At 35.8% G+C, this 10012-nt stretch overlaps 1 protein-coding gene and 1 long non-coding RNA gene across 2 annotated transcripts; one reads left to right on the top strand and one right to left on the bottom strand.

The window, feature by feature from the left end:
* The first annotated feature begins 607 nt into the window (after positions 1-607).
* Positions 608-6602, top strand: LOC113281274 (heparan-alpha-glucosaminide N-acetyltransferase-like). The gene is made up of 13 exons (XM_026529977.1): positions 608-1217; positions 3553-3690; positions 3813-3894; positions 4038-4114; positions 4274-4380; positions 4539-4641; positions 4775-4891; positions 4997-5088; positions 5209-5275; positions 5393-5471; positions 5576-5667; positions 5929-6072; positions 6202-6602. The coding sequence occupies exons 1-13, from the start codon at positions 933-935 to the stop codon at positions 6229-6231; spliced, it is 1413 nt and encodes a 470-aa protein (XP_026385762.1). The 5' UTR covers positions 608-932; the 3' UTR covers positions 6232-6602.
* Positions 1231-3546, bottom strand: LOC113281275. The gene is made up of 2 exons (XR_003326004.1): positions 1687-3546; positions 1231-1527 (listed from the first exon to the last, which is right to left on the bottom strand). It is a non-coding gene; the product is annotated as an uncharacterized LOC113281275 (long non-coding RNA).
* Positions 6603-10012: the final 3410 nt, after the last annotated feature.

The raw sequence follows: 10012 nt of genomic DNA, 5'->3' as shown, positions 1-10012 counted from the left end.
AATCTTTGTATTTATTTTGACATCGCTCCTATTTTAGAGGACCTACTGTTTTGAGATAAATTTAACTTAAACGAGGGTCTAAAATTCTATGTGTCATAAGAAAATAAAGTTTTCACAGTCTGTTGAGATACTCTAAAAGATAAAATCAAAATTTCAATTTTAATCTTAACGTACAAATCTATTGTCTTGTTAAGCTTAACAAATTAATCTTAACTAACACTAATTAATCAAAAATAATTTAGCTATTATCTTAATATTTGGATAAGGAGTTCTTCATATTACTTCACAATTTTTTAATTTTCTTTTTTTTAAGTATCCCTTAGTTAAAGAAAGTATCTCATTATGTGGATTCAAAAAGAATTGTACACTCAAATTATAAAAATAATTAGAAAATAAAAGTAAAAATAACTAAAAAACAAAGTCACATGGGTGCATAAACACATACATATCCCCATATGCATATGGTGCATGTCGATACCTGATTAGCGCACAACACAAACACGTCATGTACACCGGAGTATCCATGCCATAGCATATTATGAAAGAGGGTGCGGTTATTAGAGACCGAGAACGGGTCAGGAAACTGAAAGCTGTGTGTGTGTGGGTGGGAGAGAGAACAATAAAGGCCCAAGGGGGGAAGAGAGGCTGTTGTCATAAATCTCTTTTATTTCCTCTTCCTGTGACCAAAACTCCTGTTTTTGTTTTCCAAATCCTTCCTTGAAAAGAGGAGTGGAGGTGGAAGACAAAATCAGAAATACTTTCCTCTTCTATATAAACAAGCAAAGAAAATCATAATCTGAAGAAGAGGAAGAACAAGTGATAGTAGCACTGCACATTTTTATTCATCTTCTTCTGAGGAGTAAAGGGGGTCTTGTTAATAATCTCATTCTCACTCTTTCTCCCACACTGTTTAGAAAGTGGGGAGTTTGGGGATGGGAATGTATGAACTTATCAATCAACAAGACAACAACATTAAGAAGAACACAGGAATGGAAGGAGGAGATCTTATGAAAACAGATAGTAAGAATCAGAAATATGTGGAGATGGAGGAAGGATTGAATACTACTGATAAGGAATTATCAGTAATGTCTTCTTCTACACCACCCATACAGATTCTAAAAAATACAGTAATCAATAATAATGATAATAGTGGTGGTGGTGCTCTGAAATCGCGGCGCCTTGTTTCTCTTGATGTATTTAGAGGACTCACGGTTGCGGTAAGATCTGAAATTTATTCGATTATTTTGTATTTGCGCTCTTCTGTTTCCGAGTTTACATTGAAAGATCGTTTTTTTTTTTTTTTAATTCTTCTTAAGATTTGGTGATCAAACTCTTCCTCTTGTTCGCCGTAGTAAATTCTTAGGCACTGGCATTTTAGTGTAGACAGGTATCAATTTCTGATTTCCCCCCGGAAATAAAATCAGTCCCCTCCCTTCATTCATCCAGTTCCTTTGGAAACAAACAAAATCAACAAAAGAACAAAAAAGAGTTTTTTTTCTTTTCTCCTTCCTGTTCTGGAAACTACATCTGACAAAAAAAAAAAACTTAAATTTCAAATTAGGTTCTTTAATTTGGTACTTCTTTCTTCATCTTCTTCTTCTGTTTCAAAGTATTTTACCAGATGTTAAGTAGTAGTAAGTTCAGAAGATTTAGTTGAGAAAAATGACAAAACAGAATAAAGCTTACCGTTCACGGAGGGCGTGATAAAAGTGTTATTTTTGTTTATCTTTTCCATTATTATTTTGATTAAAAGATAGAAACAATTCTTTTCTTCTTGAAATGATCACCACCACCACCACCACTTTTCCTTGGTATCTTGTACGGCCAAAAATAAATAGATAGGTAGACTTTATTTTGTGTGAATCTCAATCTTAGATTTCTCAGTTACTGCCTAATGCTTATGTCCATCCATTAAAATCTGAGGTCATTTTGTAATTAGGGAGATATCTATGGAGAAAGACGGATTCCACTAGACCATGCATTGTTAATCATTTGTTCTTTAGAGATTAACTCTTTTTGTCTCTTCAACAAAGATTGCCAAAGCTATCTGTATGTATCTGTTTGGCCGAGTTGGCCAACTTACTCAGTTTGCCTTTTTGGAAAAGTAACAAGTAATTACCATTTTCTGGATTTTTGTTTGTTTCTTGTCAACCCTATTGTCTTGCTTAATAAACACCACATACCTAACTATAATGCAACTTCCAGGACTTAGATTATTGTATATGGGTGTGAAATGTCAGCTCTCTTGTTTTAAAGTTTGAGAAAGAAATCATTTACCTGAAGTCCCATACCACCTGACTGATTTCATATGTGCTGAATGATAATTATCGATAGATTGTAAGATTCCGTAGATAAGCAACCTGTCAGCCCTCTTGATCAGGTAGCTTAGTTTTAGGTTTAGCTAACTTATTATCCATACTTTGGTTTGGCTTGAGAAGTTGGGAATTTGGTTAGGTTTCTTTATTGTTTGAGAACGTGTCTACCACCGAGCCTTCTTTTGAAAGAAAATTAAACAAAGAAACAAAATGATTATTAATCTTACTTTTTATAGTTTTATTTGATAAGCAAAACAAACAACCTTATTATTTCAACCACTCACTCACTTTGCTTAAACTTTGTCTTATCAAAGTGTGGGACTTCACATGCATATACCAGGTCTCGTTGAAAGTAAAATAATCAACAGCACTAACTTCAGCCAAGTTTATGCTGTTGTTTTTGCCTAGTGACAGTGCCATCCTTTTTCTCTATTAGATTGATTCCTGCCGCACCATGTTATTGTAGAACTTTCGTTACATATAATTATAGACAAAATTATAGTGCACTATTATCTTTCTGATTATTGTTTTGTATTGGGCTTCGTGTCGTATGTTGCATGCTTGCATTACTGTGCCTGTTGAGTCCCAAAACACCACTCAGATGGAAATTGTTCTGACTTTTTATTATTATTATTTGTTATTTATGTACTAATCTGGAGCTGATTTAAACAGTCATGACAGATAGTAGTGACAATAGTCTTTTCGACCGACCTTTAAAGATAAGGCATGGGATGGGTATTATATTTCTAAATCAAATACTAGTTAGAACCACATTTCTGGGTCTGGGTTTTCGGATGTGGGTCTGGATCTTTGTAGGCTGAAAATTTGATCAGTTGACTTTTGCACCAGATATTTCTGGGTGGTGGTCCTAGATTTTGACTTTTAATCTTTTAGCAAGGGGGATTACATCATTAACAAGGAAGTGTAGTGTCAGGAGCATTATTAACTCTATACTAATACCTACCTCATGCCTGCAAAATTCCACACCTAATTCGGGATCTGGACTTGACTCTTGAAAGGGTTATGTAACTTATGTTGCAGTGGAACATGTGTTCTTTTTAGAATTAACAATTGGTCTTTAGTAGCCAGTAAATCATGGTTTTAACGTCTGGAGTTTTATTTTACTTTTTTCCTTTCTTGCGAATTGTATCCTTCTTAACTCCGTAGCACTTGCACAGTGTACTTTTTGTCAATGTAGACTAATATTGGCTATGTTTTTAATTTAAATTTATTGCAGCTTATGGTACTTGTAGATGATGCGGGTGGTATCTTTCCTGCAATTAATCATTCGCCATGGAATGGTGTTACTCTTGCTGATTTTGTCATGCCTTTTTTCTTGTTCATCGTCGGAGTTGCACTAGGACTCACTTATAAGGTACTTATCTAACTCAACTCCCCTGACCCAACCTCTTTTGGAACAGTGATACTAGTACTTATGTCCAAGATTAATACACTAGTGTGGTTTGCTCACATTTTCTTTTTCACTGCTCATTGTAGAAAGTTCCTTGCAGAGTTGATGCAACCAAAAAGGCTGTTCTTCGGGCACTTAAACTCTTAATATTTGGCCTTGTGCTTCAAGGTATACCCCTCACACAAGCCCCCCCCCCTACTGCAGAACATAAGAAGAACATGTTATAGAATGTGATATGTTACAACTAATTGACAACTGTTTGCTTGTAATATCTAAGAATCGTCTTTGATTTGCTTCATTTTATTGTTTAGGTGGCTACTTACATGGCATCAACAATCTAACCTATGGTGTTGATATACAACGCATTAGATGGACGGGTACCCTACAGGTATAAAATTTTCTGATACTTAGCTTAGTCAGCTTAGTGAAATTTATTATTTAAATAGCAATTATTGATATGCATCCGATCCTCATTCGTATCTAGCTATAAATGCTTGTCCTTTACTGAAGTCATTGGATTATTGAAATTCTTTTTTGTTGCATTCAGAGAATTGCAATAGCGTATTTATTGACAGCTATTTGTGAGATTTGGCTCAAGGGTGATGATTTTGTGAAAGCAGAACGATCCTTGCTTAAGAAGTATCAGTTCCAGTGGTAAGTGATGGATTTAACACGCTAGAGATTTTAAGCTTTGGAATCTACGTTTATTGTAGTTGTTGAGTTTATAGTCTCTCCTCTTCTTTGCGATCTGCTTTATCTATTATACAAGTTAGCATAATTAACCGTTTCCATTGTGTTATTCTTCTCTTTAGGATATTTGTACTCGTGCTCACTGTGACATATACTGTACTCATGTATGGGTTATATGTTCCTGATTGGGAGTATCAAAGTCCAAGTGATAACTCTTCTTTCTCTGTGAGTGTTAACTTTCTCTTTTTTTTATCGTACAAATGGTTGGGAACACAAGTTCACGGCTTTTATGTTGCGATAACCTTTTTGTTTGAACATGCTCCAATGACTAATGCTTTTTTGTTTTTTCCTTCTGAAGGTGAAATGTGGAGTTCGTGGAGACACTGGACCTGCTTGTAATGCCGTTGGAATGATTGACCGTAAATTGTTAGGTATTCAACACCTATATAAGAGACCAACCTATGCACGGACAACGGTTCGTATTATTTAAATACTTTTATAACATCAATGTCTGAGTTTCATTTTTGCCAGATGTACTCTGATATCATATTATGTTAACGTAAGGTGTTTCTTTTGTCAGGAATGCAGCATTAATTCACCAGATTATGGCCCACTTCCACCTAATGCGCCTACTTGGTGTCAAGCTCCATTTGATCCTGAAGGAATCTTAAGGTTTACTGCATTCTGCATCTCTCTTTTATCCATTTGGTTTTTGTGAGGTTCTCATAATTACATAAATATGCTCTGCTTACTATCTCGGGAAGAACTCTAATCACGTGTTGTATCTTGCAGTTCTGTGATGGCAATTGTTACTTGCATGATTGGCCTGCATTTTGGGCATATAATTGTACACTTCAATGTAAGTAATCTATCCACATCCCTTGGAGCTCTCAGTTAAGAAGAGTAAAAAGAGACAAGAATCAAGCCTCTATTGTACTTATTTCACTATATATATCATGTATCTGGTTTCCCACAGGATCACAAGGATAGGATGATGTCTTGGATGGTCCCTGCCGCTGGTCTAGTTGTTGTGGGTTTCATTCTGGACTTCTGTGGTAAGAGAATGTACATGTTTTGATAGTTGTATTTTCAGTGCAACGAAGTAAAATTGTTGTGAAATTGTGTTGTTTAATGTATAAATGTTCTAACTCGTTTGTAGGGATGCATGTTAACAAAGCCCTCTATTCTTTGAGCTACACATGTGTTACCACTGGTGCCGCGGGCATTCTTTTTGTTGGTATTTATGTGATGGTGAGACATCTTCTTAAAGTTTATCATCTCGCTTGGGAATCTTACTTTTGATTTCCATGAGATCAGTTATCCTAAAAGCATTGGTTACTTTCAATGAAAAAGGTCATCTAATTTTTTGCTTTCACAATTTCTTACTACCTCTCTTTTCCAAAAACGGAGGGAGTATTACGCAAGAGGATTATGTATATTTTGTTAAATGAAAAGTGAATGATACTCGGTTCTTTCATCTTTCTTAACGAAATTATTTCTGTTCTCCTGCAGGTTGATGTATTTGGGTTTAGAAAACCAACTCTAGTTTTCGAATGGATGGGGATGCATGCCCTGATGATCTATATCTTTGCAGCCTGCAATGTTTTGCCAGTCCTTCTACAGGGCTTCTATTGGAAAAAACCCGAAAACAACATTGTAAGTGATCTTTGTTTCTGTTCTCTGATTCTTTTCCACGTATTATACATCCAAACCTCTTGTAGTACGATCAAGATAATCAGTATAGTCTTTTTAATTGGTCATTTTGCTCATTTTGTGTTCTAACAGTTGAGACTAATTGGTATTGGACGATCATAGTCGACTTGTGGAGTATAGGACAGATGACGGTTGTTTGGCTCATATTTCTTGCGACCGTTGGGAAAAGGCATATTTCATCTCTCCCCCGTAACTACCATAACTTAATGGAACAACATTGGCACATCCGGTCATTGTCCTACTACTGGGAGGAAAAAGAAACAACATACAGAAGCCTGATCCAGGAATTTTTTGTACATGTAGAGGCAATATTTATAGAATTTTTCCTTTACATATTTCCCTCCTCTCTGTATCCTCCACTTGGTGGAATTCATTCACCCTCTTTTCTCAAGAGGGTTTGTATAAAGTTGAATCTACAAGGAGACTGCCATATTTTTCTCGTCATCATAGTATATATAGAGAGAAATTAGTTATGTTTGGGAGCTTACTCTTTCAGAAACATTGAACTATAGACCTGGTGAACCTGACCTCAATTGAGCGACCATGTTTTTACTCGTAATATCGTTATTGGTGAACCTCAAAAGACGACAAATTATTTTGAAACATGAATTCCAATCTTTGATTTTTCACTAGGTCAAACTGAAAAAGTGATGGTCTCTTTTTCAAAAATGAAGGGAGTATATAATTCAAGCAAATGCGAAACTTTGCGAAATATGCGAAATACATCGTCTCCCAATTTTTTTTTTTATTGTTTTTTATCATTTCCAAGGCCAATGATTGTCTCCTATCTAGTGCATGGTTGCACAAGAAAAGAAAGCCCTTTAATGAAATATCAATCAAGAAGTTCTGCAACTATCCAATACCTTTTAATGAAATACTGTATCAATCAAGAAGCTCTGCAACTATCCAAGCCCCTCCGGAAGTAATTAATTTTTGTATGAATTTGGTTAGTGACGGAGGCGGGGTGGACGAGGAGGTTGGGATGAAGGAGGATCATTCCACTTCTTCTCCAAGGTTTCACTACTGCACCCACTACTTCCAAGTAGCCTGGAAGCCTGATAGAAAAGAAAGACAACCTGTCAAACCAGAAAAAGCCTTCTAGCCAACAAGCTAACCGTTGCAATTGGTCTACCTAAGAGGATATTACTCTAACTAGGGCATTTCTGTATGTAACTATGGATCCAATAGTAGGAGTAGGATATGAATAATCAAGTGGAACCATGTGGCAGCTTTTTAAAAAATGAAGAAGAATGTTACTGATTATGATAACCGGGGATGGAATAGCTTAAAGTGTCATGGAAAACCATACCAGGTTCCGTTTCAAGATTTCATGGACTTAACAAAGGTCTAGAGAGAGCTCCCCAAACTTCTGATGTGGTGTGTTTCTTTTAGTATCTAGTGTTTCAAAAAGTTTACGGCCTTTCTGTGGTATGTTTCTTTTAGTATCTAGTGTTTCAAAAAGTTTACTTACTTTCTGTACAAACGTGAATACTTTTCTGTTACTAATCTCAGTATATATGCATGCAGAAAAGAAAAGCAAAGCTTTTGTATGAGAGAATAGAAGGATCGGCGTTCAAGTTCGAGCGTTGTTGGGAGATAATGAAAGCGAGTCTGAAATGGTGTTCCCTACAACTAAGAAAACAATGCTGGTGGTTTTGGAACTGAATACGACAACGACGTGACTGTCCGATGTGAAGAAAGTCCAGCAAAGAAAATAAGAAAACGACGATCGACCAAAGCCTTTTGATCGTTCATTCATTTCTTATTTTCTTTGCTGGACTTTCTTCTTAGTGGACGGTCGTTGTCGTCATCAGTTCCAAAATAACCAGCATGATATTTTCACTCTTCATTAGCTAGAGCAACAACCGAGCTCTTATCAGTTACCTTTTCTTTCTCTGAAGATGGCTTGCTCAGTTGTAGGGTACACCATTTCGGACTCGCTTTCATTATCTCCCTATAGTGCTCGAACTTGAATGGAAATCCTTATATTCTCTCGTACAAAAACTTTGCTTCTGCACACATATATACTAAGATTAGTAACAAAAATGTATTCACGTTTGCATAGAAAATAAGTGATCTTTTTGGAGCATTAGATACTAAAAAAAATGTACCACATCAGAAGTTTGATTTCCATGAAATCTTGAGACAAGCTCTTGTATGATTTCCAACGACACTTTTAGCTATTTCATCCCTAGTTAACATAATCAATAACAGTATTTTTATACACCTCAAGAATACGATGCCACATGCTTCCACTTGATTGTTCAGTTCCTACTATTGTATCCATGGCTGCATACAGAAAAACCCTAGTTAGAGAAATATCCACTTCGGCAGACCAATTGCAATGGTTAGCTTGTTGGCTCCCAGGTCTTTTCTGGTTTGATGAGTGGTTTTTCTTTTTTGTTTTGCTTCTAGGCTGCCTGGAGGTCGCGGGTGCAGTGATGAAACCTTGGGAATTCATGTCAAAAACATTAGGAGATGTGACCGTAACATGGTTACCAGGATTGTTTGACTGATGTTCTTGGGTTGCATTTTGATTACCGAACTAGTAAATCAAGCTGCAAAATAAAATAAAAACCAACAGTTACATATAAAGCAACACGATTTTGAGATCTTGGCATTAATAACAAAAAACAAAAAATCGTAAACTCGCTACATAACATGTTACTAGGAAAATTAAATTTCACAAATCTGCACGAAACCGATTGAAATTGCCTATTCGTGCTTGAATATAAACAAACGAAAACAGACCACCAACACTCACAACCAAGTTGAACAAATGTTATTTTCGATTTATTTATATTTTTTTGAACTGGTAAAAAATTTGGTACAGTAGATTTCGAACTCAAATCACTAGTATCACCACCCATTTGATTCTTTTATAGTTTTATGCGCACAATGACTCGCTTATCAAAAGCACATCAGGATTTTAAGAGGATCTGCTCATTAAAAAAAACTAACTTTGGGGCTGCAGGGATAGAAAACCTTAGACGAACAATCAAAGTATTTCTATCGTCAAACATTCACAGTACTCGTAGCATAACTTGATAGAAAAAGAAAAAAGGGCAAAACCAATTGACGTGGCGCAATACGGATAGTAAACCCTATCATAACGCTAGCGAGAATGATAAAAAGGAAAAATAAAATAAAATACGGAAACAAAATCTAAACGTGAACAGGAGAGAAAACAAGAAAGTGAAGCATACAAACTTATTTGTAAAAGAAACAATTTCACTTTGGTGTTTCTACCCTAGGGTTTTTATAGGGGATAAATCTTAATCTTATCATCTATTTGTTAGTTAGGAAATTTATTGGCGATTCTGTTTTAAGTTTCTTAATCTTATCGTGTATTTGTTGGCTAGGAATTTTAACAGGGAATTTTGTTTTGGCGGACGTCCATGATTTTACCTTTCATATTTAAGCTTTTAATTATATATATATATTTTTTTAGATTTTAAATTCTTTTAAAATATATCCACATATGAAATTCTTTTAAAATCCTATATATTTGCTGTATGCGCAGACCCTGTACATAAAGGGTCTATGTAGGATGTTTTGCACCTTCAGTTGGAGATGTTCTCATGAAATATCCGATGTACAAGACAGATTTAGATGCTGAATGTGAAGTTTAGTGCTGGTGCGACTTTCTCGATCTTAGTTTACTTGCCCTTGCACCATTCTTATTTTTTCTTGCCCAAGGGGGTGATCTCTGAGTAAAATGAGAGCACGGTGTAAATCGTCCGGATCACAGTCAGTGCCAGGAGAAAAGCCACTCCAGCTACCGAGGTGGAAGTCCATGGAATTGCTGAAGTAATTCAAATAGAGTTTAGAATGCCAATCACGAAACCTTCTCCTCCACTACTTGTTCATACTCTCCTACCAC

This window comes from Papaver somniferum, chromosome 5, assembly GCF_003573695.1.
Source record: "Papaver somniferum cultivar HN1 chromosome 5, ASM357369v1, whole genome shotgun sequence".
NCBI classification, from domain to species: Eukaryota; Viridiplantae; Streptophyta; class Magnoliopsida; order Ranunculales; family Papaveraceae; genus Papaver; species Papaver somniferum.
This window is presented reverse-complemented; position numbering and strand designations above follow the sequence as displayed.